Here is a 15210-nt window from a genome sequence, read left to right on the forward strand (position 1 = left end):
ACCACCAGTGACTACTAGAGGCCACTCGATGGACGAAATTACTCCTTTGTGTGCTAAAAGATGTCATGAGAGAAAGTGAAAGCAATTTCTGCACAGACACGGATTGGTTTCAAACATGGTGGATATGGAGAGAGGGAGCTGTGGGATACGGTTACTAGATCTTCAATAACTAGATCGACAAGCATTAGGTTGACACCACTAGGTCGACATGCATGGGCTAGGTCTACAGGTCATTAGATCGACATGGGAAAGGTCAACAATCATGGGGTTTTTCACTGTTTTTTGAGCCGACATGTGCCGACAGGCAGTATTTCATGCCCTACCATCCACTAGGGTGTGGTGGGAGAATTAAAAAAGTGTACGAGTGCAGCAAGCCGTGCGAGTGGACGCGGTGCTAAAGTTCAGTGTCCATGTCTACTGTGACAAAAATCGGGACAAAAAAAGTGAAAAACCCCATGTCAACCTTCAGTCATGTCGGCCTAGTGGTGTTGACCATTCCCATTCCCTGTGACAGATATTGGAGGGGGTGTGGGTCATAGTGGGGGGTAGGAGCAGATAGGGACTGGGGATGGGGTGAAGAGTTTGAGGACTAAAAACTGTCACAGCTCAAAGTGAAAGCAGCCATTTTAATTATCTTTTAACTAGTTTAGGAGTAATATTGGAACACCGTTGGGTACTCAGTATCTCTTTGGCTTTTAAATTTTTATTGATCTTAATATTTGAACCGAATTTGATACATTTCCATTAATAGTTGTTCTATTCCGATAATATTTTGTGAGATTATCAGGTCATCGTGTCGGCTATAATAGCGCCCCCCCCCCCCCCCCCCCCCCTCTGCTATTTCTATACAGCTTTAAAAATATTTCTGTTTGTGACGGTAACAATTATGTCACGGTTCTAAACCATGTTATTATCCAAACTCCAGCTTCTGCTCGTAACGAGGCCTTAATTATCTCCTTCTTTTTGTAATTAAACAAAAGATCCCAGCAATTAATTTGATCTAATTATACCTGACTTGTTCCTATGTTTAGTAAGAGCCCTGACAGGAACGTAACGATCTCCACATCTTAATTCAGCTGCTATGGGGGCTGGAAGCATAAGGGTGTCAGTGAGAGACAGACCCCCTAAGACTAGCAGCATACTCTACGTGCGCTCTGTGTGCCTACATGTATTGTCCCGGAGGATTCGGAGCGGTATATTCCTGTACACAGCAGGCAGCATGAACGTAAAACTCCTGATACATCAGCTGTGCTTTGCTCCGTGTATGCTGCAGATGGGGAGACAGCGGATGGCAGCGGTTCGCTCCGTCGAAACGTGCTGGAAGATTTACATTTGGCTGGGGTGTGTTCAAACTGAAATTTAAATTGCAGCGTAAAGATAAAGTTGTTGGGCTACATGCAAAAGCAGTCAGTGTTTTTACTGCACAGAAAAAAATGTACCCACCCAAATCTAAATCTCTCTGCACATTACATCTGCCCCATCTGCAGTGTAGCATGATTTTGTCCAGTTTCTTGCTTTTTCGCTTATTTACAAACATGAATCAGGCCCATAGTGCTTGCATCGAGGCATTGGCTACCCCCGAAATAAAGGCTCACTAAACCGTTATAAAGCAGCAAACTAAGAATATCAAACATTGAGGCCTCTGGAGTGTGATATATTCAATAATGTATGTGTTCCACCGTTCAACCGCGGTGGCAGGGAGGCGCTAAGAAAGTGTGGGTGCCGGGGGGTCTGCGGGGCTATAGTTACCTGCTGCCGTCCGCCCGCCATCGCTTCTGTCGGGTCCCGGCTCCTGCCTCCCCCCCTCCTTACCACGTTGCCGCCGCCTCTAACCCAGACATGCAGATCTGTCGGGTCCCCGGCTCTCCCGGCTACAGCTGGTAATAAAAAGTGACACTTTGAAAATGGCTGCCCCCATACAGCAGACTGTTTTTAAGGTTGCTAGAGGAGGCCGCCGCCTCCTCTAGCATCCTCAAAAACTGTATGCATTATGGGGGCAGCCATTTTCCGAGTGTCACTTTTTATTAGCAGCCAGAGCCGGCGACCCAATGGATCTGCGTGTCCGGTTTGAAGGCGGAAGCAACGGGGAAAGTAGGGTGTTACCTTTTCAGAGGGGTGGGGTGGTGGTGTGTGTGTTAACTTATGGGGGGGGCGCCCAAAATTCCCGGCAGGGGGGGCGCTGTATATGTAGTTAATGTTTCCCAAACTCGGACTTCAAGGCACCCCAATGGTCCAGGTTTTAAGAATTTTCATTGACATTTAACAATCTTTGTTCAAGCATGGATATCCTTAACTCTTTGAGTGCCAACGTTGCTGTGAGACATGTGCAAAATATTCGTTAAAAATGCCACCCTCGCTCACAGCTTTTTTGGGGGACGCAATGTTTAACTAAACTTTGATTAATGGACTTCAGATCTTTTGTCGGCAATAACTAAAGTGATTTATATTCCTCGAATACGGTCCTGGCATTTTTAGAGGATATTTTGCACATCAAAGGGATAAAACCTGCACTGCTATGGACCGCGTTTGGGAATCACTGACATACAGTAGTATTTATAGGAAGGAGGAAGCTGTGGATCATTACAGTGAGCAGAGATCAGACACTTTGTGGCCCTTAAAATGTATTTTATCAGCTTTCAGAATGGAACCAGACAGTCACAGTGATGGGGATTATTTGTCTCTAGAAATGTCACTAAGCGCTGAAACCATTGTCCAATCATATTAACCGCTTACCTCAGTGCCATACGCAGATCTTATAATGACCTCCGGTGCCATCCAGTAGGGGGTGCCTACTAATGACTTCCTCTTTGGGACATCTTTGCTAATTTGAGCACAAAATCCAAAGTCCGAAAGCTTTACCTGTAAAATAAAGAAGGTTCAAACATATATAAAGTGAACAGGACCATGTCTTATATTGGTGTATCTGACAACACATTGATACCTGGCCTGGTTGTCACACAGTAAGTCATAGTTGCCTACCCTCCTGCATTCTGCAGGAGACTCCCTGAAATAGCAACAATCTCCCTCTCTCCCTCATTAGTCTAGCAATCTCCCTCATTTCACCTAGCCCACATTACACTGTTACATCATAGTTGCCTCCCCTCCTGCATTCTGCAGGAGACTCCCTGAAATAGCAACAATCTCCCTCTCTCCCTGATTAGTCTAGCAATCTCCCTCATTTCACCTAGCCCACATTACACTGTTACATCATAGTTGCCTACCCTCCTGCATTCTGCAGGAGACTCCCTGACATAGCAGCAATCTCCCTCTCTCCCTGATTAGTCTAGCAATCTCCCTCAGGTCACCTAGCCCACATTACACTGTTACATCATAGTTGCCTCCCCTCCTGCATTCTGCAGGAGACTCCCTGAAATAGCAACAATCTCCCTCTCTCCCTCATTAGTCTAGCAATCTCCCTCATTTCTCCTAGCCCACATTACACTGTTACATTTTTGGGGAAAAAAAGGAATGAGAGACAGATACATTTACATTGAATTATCAGCACCATTTCCCAGCACTTTACCAACTATAGTATCTCTTACTAACTGCTTTGGGGCTCATCTACATTTGGATATAAATAATTGTAAAAGATTCCTCTCAGATGTAGCAGTACACACCCACACTTCTAGGTGCCACGTTCACAATCTCTTTTCACAATCTCTCCATAAATGGAACTAGACACGCCCCTTTGGGTGGAGCATGACACGCCCCCTCAACGGGGTGCTGCATAAAATTATTTTACCAACTGTAATCTCCCTGAAACTATTTTTCAAAAGTAGGCAAGTATGCAGTAAGTCTATATTATGGACCAAATGGAACAGATCAAGGTATTTGGTGATTTTATAGTATATTCCTGGCTGGCCTATGTAGCATATTGTTTATAAAGCATTTGCCTCTGTAGTAAATATGGGGGTAGTTTGTTATGGAAATCAACCATGTTTTGGTCTAAAATACCATAGTCAACCACTAGAGGTCGACAACGTCTACTTAGACGCCTATACTTGGAAGTAAGTGTTTAGATAGACAGTGACGGGAGATTGACAGAAGGTAAGCATTAACGCTGTTTTTTTCGGCTTTTTTTAGTTGACCTACACCCCATCGATCCGCCATCCGGATACGGTTTGTTCCCCACAGGGACCTTAGCTGGGGTGGTTTTGTCAATCCTTGCCGACAGACTCAATATGACCAGTTATCTTCTGTATAGATCCATAGTGTCAGAATGGGTTGTGATCTGCAAACAGGGCCGGTCTGTGGGTGGCCCCGATCAACAAACTCTTGGGGCCCCTATCAATAAAAGTGCTGTAATGGCGGATATAAAAATAAAGGGTACTTGTGTATTTTAGCGGCGCCCCAGATCTCCATCGCGCGATGTTTTAATCGCATCGCATGCCATGCACCCGATGGCATGCCATGCGATGCGACACGATTTTTGCCCCCTATGGGTGCTTTTAAGCACCGTAATGGGTGCTTACAATGTTAAATGCACCCCCACGCCACCCCACCCCCCCCCCCACTATAAACGTGAACCCGGAGCGTGGCAAGCGCGAGCCCGCGAGGGGCGGCGGTACGTGTCCTCCGACCTTTTCATACCCCCACTATCCACGTCGGCGTGGAGTTGAGAATAGAAAGTGTGACGAGCGCAGCGAGCCACCGAGCCTGAAGCGTGGCGAGGGGACGCGGATACCTTCACAGGTATCGGAGTCCCCTCGCAGCCTTCACAGGTATCCGCGTGCGCTCGCCACGCTTCGGGCTCGGTGCGCTCGCCACACTTTCTATTCTCAACTCCACGCCGACGTGGATAGTGGGGGTATGAAAAGGTCGGAGGACGCGTACCACCGCCCCTCGCGGGCTCGCTGCGCTCGCCACGCTTCGGGTTCACGTTTATAGTGGGGGGGGTGGCGGGGGGGTGCATTTAACATTGTAAGCACCCATTAGGGTGCTTATACAATGTTTAATCGCATCGCATTGTATGGCATTGTATGCCATATACAGGTCATACAATTTTAAAATTGTATGGCATTGTACAATATCGCGCGATATCGCATCGCATACCATCGTATGCCTTATGGTATGCGATGTGCGCCGCCAAACTACACAAGTACCAAATAAAGTATAATTTATCTGACAACATTGCGATCTTGTTCAATTCCTTAAGAAAGAAAATGGGACTTTTTATCCATTTGTTCAAATTAAAGGACATATACATAAAAATGGTCAAGACATCATAATAATATGAAAGGAAACTCACAAAATATTATCAGTTAAAGTCAGTTACATAATGGAAAATAATATATAGTGCTGTTTATGAATAATTTACAATTACTTATATGTCTGGCACCACACAGTTTACAGCCCGCTGCCAGCCAGTCACACATTGCCGAGACCACACAGCCCGCTGCCAGCCAGTCACACACTGCCGGCGCCACACAGCCCACTGCCAGCCAGTCACACCCTGCCAGCACCACAAAGCTCACAGCACGCTGCCAGCCAGTCACACACTGCTGGCACCACACAGCTCACAGCCCGCTGCCAGCCAGTCACGCATTGCCGGAACCACACAGCCCGCTGCCAGCCAGTCACACACTGCCGGCGCCACACAGCCCACTGCCAGCCAGTCACACCCTGCCAGCACCACAAAGCTCACAGCACGCTGCCAGCCAGTCACACACTGCTGGCACCACACAGCCCGCTGCCAGCCAGTCACACACTGCCGGCACAACACAGCCCACTGCCAGCCAGTCACACACCACACTGCCAGCACCACACAGCCTGCTGCCAGCCAGTCACACACTACTGGCACCACACAGCTCACAGCCAGCCAGTCACACACTGCCGGCACAACACAGCCCACTGCCAGCCAGTCACACACCACACTGCCAGCACCACACAGCCTGCTGCCAGCCAGTCACACACTGCCAGCACCACACAGCCCGCTGCCAGCCAGTCACACACTGCCGGCACCGCACAGCTCACAGCCCGCTGCCAGCCAGTCACACACTGCCGTCGCCTCTGAGGAAGGAGCTGAGATGAAATAATGCCGCCTCACTCTCAGCACCTGGATGTCACAGAAACCTCAGCGACCGTGGCGGTGAAATCATTCAAGAGTCTTGCACTGACTTCAGCAGCACCGCGGCAGGCGGCGCTGGCAGTGGCTGTGTAGTGGCAAAATCAGGGACACAGCTGAACCATACTGTGCTCCAACTTCAGTACCAGCGTCTTGCGTGATTCAGGGGGAGAGTGTAGGGGTGCCCCCGGATGACCACCCGTCGCCCCCCTTGGATCCGGCTCGGTCTGTAAACGCTCATGGCTCTCAGCGTCACATAACAGGAGTCTTTCTGGTACTGACTGTGCCTATGTGGCATGCAAGTCGGAGTCTATGGAGGGGGCTTGTCCGAATGTAACCCAGTGCATGCTGTGCTCTGGAACCTTTCTGTTATCTGTTCAAATATTTTGTTTGGTAACTGGAGAGTTCTGAACATTTGTCTGTATGAATAGATGTTTCATTCACTATTACATTGCAGATCACACAGAACAAGATAGAACATAGACTAAACTATGTAGTATCAAGGCATACTGTGGGGCATAGGTGCCGATTTATGTTTTTGCTGGTGGGTGCTCAAGCCAAAAATATAGAGGAGTGGCTTCATGGGGAAGGGGTGTGGCCACAAAATAATACCAATTTATATTACGGAGCACAGTTGTCTCCAATATTCAAATTACGGCAACAGAGTTCCACATACATAAATGCCCCCACAGTGCAGGTACATAAATGCCCCCACAGTGCAGGTACATAAATGCCCCCCACAGTGCAGGTACATAAATGCCCCCCACAGTGCAGGTACATAAATGCCCCCCACAGTGCAGGTACATAAATGCCCCCCACAGTGCAGGTACATAAATGCCCCCCACAGTGCAGGTACATAAATGCCCCCCACAGTGCAGGTACATAAATGCCCCCCACAGTGCAGGTACATAAATGCCCCCCACAGTGCAGGTACATAAATGCCCCACACAGTGCAGGTACATAAATGCCCCACACAGTGCAGATACATAAATGCCCCCCACAGTGCAGGTACATAAATGCCCCACACAGTGCAGGTACATAAATGCCCCACACAGTGCAGGTACCTAAATGCCCCCCACAGTGCAGGTACATAAATGCCCCCCACAGTGCAGGTACATAAATGTCCCCACAGTGCAGGTACATAAATGCCCCCACAGTGCAGGTACATAAATGCCCCCACAGTGCAGGTACATAAATGCCCCCACAATGCAGGTCCGCAGACAGAATACACTCTTCCCGGCATACTGTTTCCCAGGTAGTGGGTCCGGCGATGTGGGTGCTGCAGTCGCAAATTAGCAAGTTAATATGGCGGCCCAGCAGCGGGACTCGGGCCCATGGGTGCTCATCAATTCCCATTGGTGCTCGGGCCCTTGAGCACCCACAGAATCGGCACCTACTGTCTGCTGTGGGGGAGATGTATCGAGTCTTCTACATAGGGGAAAAGTGAACGGTCAGCTTCTAGATGCCATTATATAGAATGTACATGATAAATGCTGCTGAGTAGCTGATTGGCTGATCCACTCCTTTGAAGGACCGATACTTATGTTTTTAATCGACCTTAATGCGCCTTTCAAAAAAATTAACCCCTGAATTGTGGGCTTCCGGACAAAAACAGGGCCTGTGAAACGCTGGGTGTTCCCATGTCTGAGCATTGACACCGTCCACCGTCCCCCCTAAAGAAAGACTCTCCCTAAATCTCTCACTTTCTGATGCGCACACCCTATTACATTAGGTCCCCAGTGCCTCCCGAAATATCAAAAAGTACAAAAATTGCATAAATGTTGTACAAAATGCAATCATTTGAACCCTTAAGATTTATGGACAACCATGCAGCCAGCTGGTGTCTGTCTGGTGATCATCGTGCTGTCATGGTGACGGGCCTATTTTATGTGGAGGCCTGGAGCTGCAGCTCCACCTGCCCCATCATTACTCTGACCCTGGCTGGACTCTAGTGCTGCCTTGTACTATGGGACTGTCAGATACCTTAAAGCCGGACATATGTCTAAGTTCCCACTAACTTCAATCTTTCCATTCATTTTCCCATTTGGGACCGCACCATTCATGCCCAGAGACTAATGATACATTTACCGACCATTGGCAGGCTAGGGTGCAGTTATGTTTTTTAGTATATTCTATGTTTTTTGTAGACGATCTTCTAGTTAACAGGTGCCCGGCAAAGCAACCTAAGCAGCCGTTGACTATCCAGATTCCATATATCCTAATATATATATAGATTTATGCAAACTATAAATGGATGGTGATCACAATCCCAAAGCTGGCGTATCTGCTGGACACTCACCCGTCCGTCCAGTGTGAGTAGGATTGAGTCACTCTTGATGTCTCGGTGAATCACGCCCTGGGAGTGCAGGTACTCCAGTGCCTGGAGCACAGACTTACATACGGTAGCAATTTGCTCCTCGTTCAGTCTGAAATACAAAACAGAGGCCTAAGGTTACACCTGGTGGAACGCCATTCTAGTGGTGAAGGTTTATATTATTCTGCATTGCAGGATCCCAGTGGCAGGAGGCGAATCCTATTCCAGTAACCTACTGTACATTACTGATAAGCTGCACACAATCATTTGCCCATGTCACACCTATAGGCACAGTCATGGCCGTTGTAAGGCTTCTTGGCACCCTAGGCAAAACGTCAACCTAATGCCCCCCACCCCACATTGACACCAACACCCTCTACCTAGTCCCTCAAGTGGGGAGGTGGCGTCATTAAAGTTCCACAAATACCACCTACATTAAGTACAACAAGGATGTCTACCTTTTCTTTCGAACCGACATGTGCCGACAGGCGGTATTTAATGCCCTTTCATCCACTACAGCGTGGTGAGAGAATAACAGTGTGCCGGAACCCTGGCGAGTGCAGCGAACCATGCGAGGGGACGCGGTTCACTTAGATGGTGACTGTGTTGACATTCGGGACAAAAAAAAACCATGAAAAACTCATGTCAACCTTTTGACCATTGACCTTCCCATCGTAAACCGAATGCTTGTGTCGACCTTCCGGCCCTGTCGACCTTACCCATGTTAACCAATTTCAGGTTTGGACCTAAGGCCTATCGACCTTCAGTGGTCGACTCAATGCAAATTGATCCAAATTTGGTTGACCCAGTGGCCCATACCCCCTGTAGATAGTACACAAGCTATTGTAGAGGTGTAGCATATAGATAACTATTCCCGTTGTGCCCACTTGTGGTTCTGTGACTAAGTCCCATGCGACTTTGCACAAGAGCTCAGAGGCTGAGAGGCTTGTGCTGAGCTCTGCTTGGTTGAGCTCATCATATGCTTCTCAGGCCCATGGAGGATAGCAGCAGCAGCGGCCTTGTCATGGGAGGGTTTTTAATCAGAGTACGGTACAGAGGTACAAACACAGCCTTATTTATGTGGTATATCCGTCCCTGAAAGCAGGCCTGTGCTTGCGGTGACAATATTCCTGTTATTAATTTGTCGGAGGACTTATAACCTTGGTATTCCCCATATAGGACGTTCCACATACCTGATTTGCGATACAATATCAGTCAGAGCACCTCCTTGTACGTACTCCATCATAACCCACAGTTCTTCCCCTACCAGGTAGCTCTTGTACATCTCCACCACATTGGTGTGCTGGTAATCCCTCATGATCACAACCTGCGTCATAGATAGAGAAAAAGCTTGTGTGAATAGTCGCCGTCACATGTGGTGTAATATACAACTGTGGCTGATATAATGCAAGGATGATGATAAGTATCGGCAATAACTAAATGGTGGTTCCTAGATATCAAGGAGCATAATATCAGAGAGACTCGGAAGTCGGTGAGCTCACCTATACTTCCAAGAGTGTCAGATCCATCCAACCTCTGCAGTAAAGCGGCTTGGATTTATTTAGTACAACACTCCTCATACATTCCCACATTGCCACATTCCACATTCACACTAGGGAAGTTGGCCAGTGCAGTATGTTGCATCCTAGTCTGAGGAGTAAGGAGATGTTGGGCAGAGAGCAGAGGGTCCTTGCGCACCCAAGGCCAGATTATGGACAAGGCTGTATAGGCCCATCTGTGATATCTCCTGTTTTACCTTTGTAGTTAATGACTCCAATATTTAATATCTACAAAACGTCAGTGAAAATGGTAATTTTTTTAAACCAATTTTTAGCATTGGTTGCGAATCCAGCACTAAGTGTTATACAAGCAGTACAGCACCCCGCAGACTGACCCCGATCTGCACAGTAGCTGATGGATCTGTAGTTGCACCTCCTCTGTCTCGAACACGCTGGTATGTGCTACATTTGATAACACACATAATAAAATCTAGTACTATGTTTTATTTTGAAATATAGCACATTATACGCATTAAGGGAGTGTAGATACATATAAAACATATACCCTATAGTTCTTTAGTTAACATGAGAATTTTTGTGATGTATTGATGTCATGAGAATGACATCATGAGGTTAGGTGGTCAGGGGGCGGGGCTAGCTAGTGCACTTTTGAACCCAACTACAGCACTGTACATGGGCCATTCTAGCAGGTAAGTTCTGATCCTCATTGGATAAACAAAATTTGTGGACATGAAGGAGATTATAGGTAAATATAATAAACTGTTTAGACCCTAAGTCAAGAAGAAAAAAATAAAAATAAATAATAAATTATGCACATTATATCATTCCTGAGCTATTTGGTAAAAAAATAAAAAACAGTTAGCTCATGGTTACCAAGGTTTTACTAGTCCTGCATTATATGTTAATATTATGGATGTACAGAACTCACCTCATTAAACAGAAGTTCCCTCCGCTGCTGCTTTCTGAGGTCCATCATTTTTACTGCCACCTGACGCCCGCTGTGTTTCTCCCTAGCGATGCAAACCACTCCAGTAGAGCCTTCTCCTATCTTGAGATAATCCTCTAATAGAAGGCGTGGATCTCCCTTGTCTACCACCATCCGAAGGGCCGTCTTGAACTGCTCATGAGTCACCACTGTGGCACCCTGATTGCCCAGTTGGGTTTTGTTGAAGGAGTCCTGACACAAATGGAGATTGGTGGAGCTGGTCTGGATATGACAGCTGCGAGGTGAACCTGCTGGAGAAGGCCTGGGGGGCCGGAGTGGAGATGAACGCTCTGACGGATTGTCTAATATTACCCTGTTAAAGTCTGGAGATAAGTGATCAGGTGGCAGAGAGGCTGCTTTGGTCAAAACTCCCCGTGTAGACATCATGCGGCGCTGGGGTCCTTCAGTCTACAAGGAGACACAAAAACAAAGTGGTCAGTGGACTTCAGCCCAACGGAATTTCATTTTAGGTACGATTTATAAAAAATAGAGGTGTATTAAAGCTGTCAAAACCTCAGGGCGACTAAATTGGGGATTTGACATTTCAAATATGATCCATTTGATCTACTGTTTAGTGTCACGTTGCCACATTTCTTTAGCAGCGTATCCAAGTGGGGTCGGACACCGCCCGCCAATCCTCACACAGGGGGCGGATTGATTTTGATTTGGGAACAAAGTAAAAAGGGCAAGAATGCTGGACCCTTACACATCATAGGCAGGGGTGCAGCTGATAAAGGAGTGTGGCCTCAAATGAATGATGAAGTGATCTAATGACACGTCCCCCAAAATTTGTCATTATTGTTGCACCACGTCCCCACACGTGGCTCTCTGCTGTCGCCATGCTGCGCTCTGCACACTATTCCATTCTACCTCCATGCCCTAGCAGATAGTAGGGCATGAAATACCACCCGTCGGTACATCGTTTTTTTTTTTGTTTTTTTAAGTGAAAAAACGCACATTTACCTTTTCACTGTGGTCTTCCCCATGTCGACCTAAGCCTATGTTGACCTTCAGTGGTCGAACTTACATGTTTCCACCTAAAGACATTATACCATGCTAGGTGAGGCCGCTGTGGTCAGTGTATGGGGGAACATACAGTACTGGAGAAATGGAATCGGTTCTACTCTGGACACGGCCCAGTACAGTAACAACGTTTCCAGCACCAGGCTGCAGCCAGCTACGGCCTCACTGCCATAGACTGATAAGGACACAGAGACTGGCCTAGCTTTCCAGCTTCAAACCCTGTATTAATCTAGGGCAAGATAGTGAATAACTTTTAATTAGCCTTGGAATATAATGAATGTAATCATAGCTTAGACAGTTGCAAGACCCATTAACCTTGCAAAAAATTCATAACGAGTAATTAAGCTCCATTTGAGGAACAATGCAATGACTGAATATGTTGATAATGACTGATCTACTAATAACGGTAATTACATTAACCTTGATCTATGTCTAGGACTCCAGCAGCAAGGCTTCGTGTCCAGTCGAACAAGGTACATTCTGTGCCAGTTTGAAGATTACGTGAATATCTGCCATTAATGAGACTATAAGGCCTTGAGGTCTTATCTGTCCGGCTGCGTTAGGTTCTGTGGAGTGTTAATTAACAACACAGCTGCAGATGCCCCTAGAGTGTTAATTAACAACACAGCTGCAGATGCCCCTAGAATGTAGGGGCCGGACTTGAGGCAAAGCCTAGAGGTAGGCCTTCCCTGACAGGGTTTGTAGGGAGCTGATTAGTGGGGAAGTTATAGAAGGGGTTCCAAAGGAAAGGGTCATAGTGGGAGGGGCTTAACAGGGTGTTGGAGGGGTTTATAAGCAGGGTCCAGGCGGGAAAAGGGGACACTGGGAGTTTTCTACAGCAGCTTGCAGCTTCCATGGCTTCCCCAGGCGCTGCTGACTTGGAGGTATCCGCTGCGCTTGCTGCGCTGAGGGATGCAGCGGGCACCAGAGGTGCGGAATGGCTGCAGCAGCAGATGTCCGGTCTGCTAGGGGGACTGGGAGCAGCTGCACAGGAGGCTGCTCCAGCGGGCGCACGGCCTCGGAGGTCCCGGCCTCCGGAGCGCTTCAGCCCATCTGTGTCCTCCAGGGTTCAGCGCCGTTCACGGAGCCCCGTCAGGGACCCTCCAGGCCGGGCTGCGGGACGGGCACCTTCCTCCCGCAGGACCCGGTCTGGGAGGAATCCGGCCAGGAGGCGGAACTCGCTGCGCGGGGGGGATCCCCCCCGTGCAAGAAGATCCGGCGGTGCGGGGTGCGGGGCCTGGAGCGGTGGGGCATGCGGAGCATGCTGCTGCCCGGCGCGCGGTGGGCTGTGCCAGGGGGGCAGAAGAGCGTGCGGATGGGAGCAGGCCTGGTGTCGGGATCGAGCAGCGCCCGGCTGGCTCGGCCTCTGATGATGTCACGCCGGCTGGCGCTGTCCCTGATGGTCGAGATGCCAGGGGAAGCGGGATGCCGTCTGCAGCGGGTGATGGTGAGGTATCTGGTCCTTCCACTGACGCCGTGGCTCGTCGGGACGCTGGAACTGCGGCTGCTGGGTCCACAGCCCCCAGGCAGCCTGGTGAGTCTGTCTCTATGTCTGTTAATACCTTGTCGCAGAGTCAGGGGGGGGGGGGGGGGGTTAGCCCTCCAGGGGGAGATGAGCAGGGGTTTTGCTGATCTATTGAGTGGTTTTGCTGATTGGTTGGCTGGTTTGCGGCAGGGGGCGGGGCCGTCCCCGGCGGCGGCGTGGGTTCCGCAGAATGCGGGCACGCCGGTTAGCAGTAGTGTGCCAGTTAGCAGTGGTGTGCCGGTGGGCAGTAGTGTGCCAGTTAGCAGTAGTGTGGTGGCTCAGGGGAGCAGTGGGGAGACACAGGAGGAGTTAGGGAGGCTCAGTGACACGGCAAAAGGGGAGGTGTATGTCTGTTTTGAGGGGCCTTTGGGGGCCCACTTAAAGCAGGAAGTGAAGGAGAGGATTTGGAAAGGGGAGTATGTTGATATATTTTCATTGCTCCCCTTGGAGCGTTTTAATCTGGATAGGCCCCGTAAGGAGGAGAAGAAGGAGGAGGAGGAGGAACGGCGGCGGTATCGGTTGATACCACGGTCATTCACGAACTGGTTGCAAGCATTTGCTATTTTGGCTAGTGTGATTGGGGAAAAAGCACCTGAAAATTGCTCAGCTTTGTTTTGTTACATGGATGCGGTAGGGGAGGCGTACCGGGTTTATGGGGGCCTGGCCTGGCTGCGGTATGATGAGCAGTTTAGGCAGAGGAAGGCGGTGCGTCCTAATTTGCGCTGGGACCATAAGGACATTGCTTTGTGGTTAAAGGTTACGGCGCCCATTAAGATGGGGCAGCCCTTTCGTGTTGATGGGGGGGGGCCGAGAGAGGCTACGAATGGTACGGCCGTACAGAAGGGCCTGTGTTTTGCCTTCAACGACGGGTCATGCCGGTTTGGGGCAAAATGTAAATTTAAGCATGAATGTTCCTCGTGTGGGGGTACCCATTGTGCAAATAAATGCTTTAGGGGGAAGTCACGGGATGCTACTTCAAAAGGGGGAGACGCCGGTGCGGCTGGAAAGGATGCTGGGGTATCTGCGTAGATACCCTGATCAGCGGACAGCCGCGTTGTTGGAAGAGGGTTTTAGGGAAGGTTTCAAGATACCTTCCGAGGTGCGGGTTTCAGGTGTTTTTAAGGGGAATTTGAAGTCCGCAAGGGATCACCCTGAGGTGGTTCAGGACAAACTGTTTAAGGAGGTGCAGCTCGGTCGTATGGCTGGGCCTTTAGGGTCGCCACCATGGCCGGACTTGATAGTTTCACCGTTGGGGGTGGTGCCTAAAAAGGAGGCGAACAAGTTTCGCCTTATACACCATCTGTCTTTTCCGAAGGGGGCGTCGGTCAATGATGGCATTGACCCTGACATTTGTTCGGTGGTTTATACATCTTTTGACGCGGCTGTTCAGTGGGTGAAGCGGTTTGGGAAAGGGGCCCGGTTGGCAAAAACGGATATTGAATCGGCTTTTCGTTTGCTGCCTGTTCACCCAACCAGTTCGCGTTTGTTAGGTTGTTGTTGGAACGGGGAGTTTTTCGTTGATAGGTGTTTGCCGATGGGTTGCTCCTTGTCGTGCGCTTACTTTGAGGCCTTTAGTTCCTTTTTGGAGTGGGTGGTTAAGGATGTTTCCGGGTGCAGTTCAGTTATTTATTACCTGGATGATTTCTTATGTATTGGACCGGGGGGGTCCGGGGTCTGTGACTTGTTGTTAAGGACTGTTGAAAGGGTGGCGGCGGACTTTGGGGTTCCGCTGGCGCCTGGTAAAACAGAGGGCCCTGCTACAGTGATCAGTTTTTTGGG

At 49.0% G+C, this 15210-nt stretch overlaps 1 protein-coding gene across 2 annotated transcripts in view; it reads right to left on the minus strand.

The window, feature by feature from the left end:
• Nucleotides 1–15210, minus strand: part of PAK6 (p21 (RAC1) activated kinase 6) — an 83907-nt gene that overhangs the window by 4790 nt on the left and 63907 nt on the right. For both annotated transcript variants that reach the window (XM_083166479.1, XM_083166480.1), the window contains exons 4-7: nt 10827–11291; nt 9572–9705; nt 8364–8490; nt 2734–2859 (exon numbers count right to left, since the gene is read on the minus strand). In XM_083166479.1, coding sequence (XP_083022605.1) covers nt 2734–2859; nt 8364–8490; nt 9572–9705; nt 10827–11291 — 852 coding nt within the window. The remainder of the gene's footprint in view (nt 1–2733; nt 2860–8363; nt 8491–9571; nt 9706–10826; nt 11292–15210) is intronic.

The sequence above is a fragment of the Crinia signifera genome, chromosome 12 (assembly GCF_055691185.1).
Source record: "Crinia signifera chromosome 12, ASM5569118v1, whole genome shotgun sequence".
NCBI lineage: Eukaryota > Metazoa > Chordata > Amphibia > Anura > Myobatrachidae > Crinia > Crinia signifera.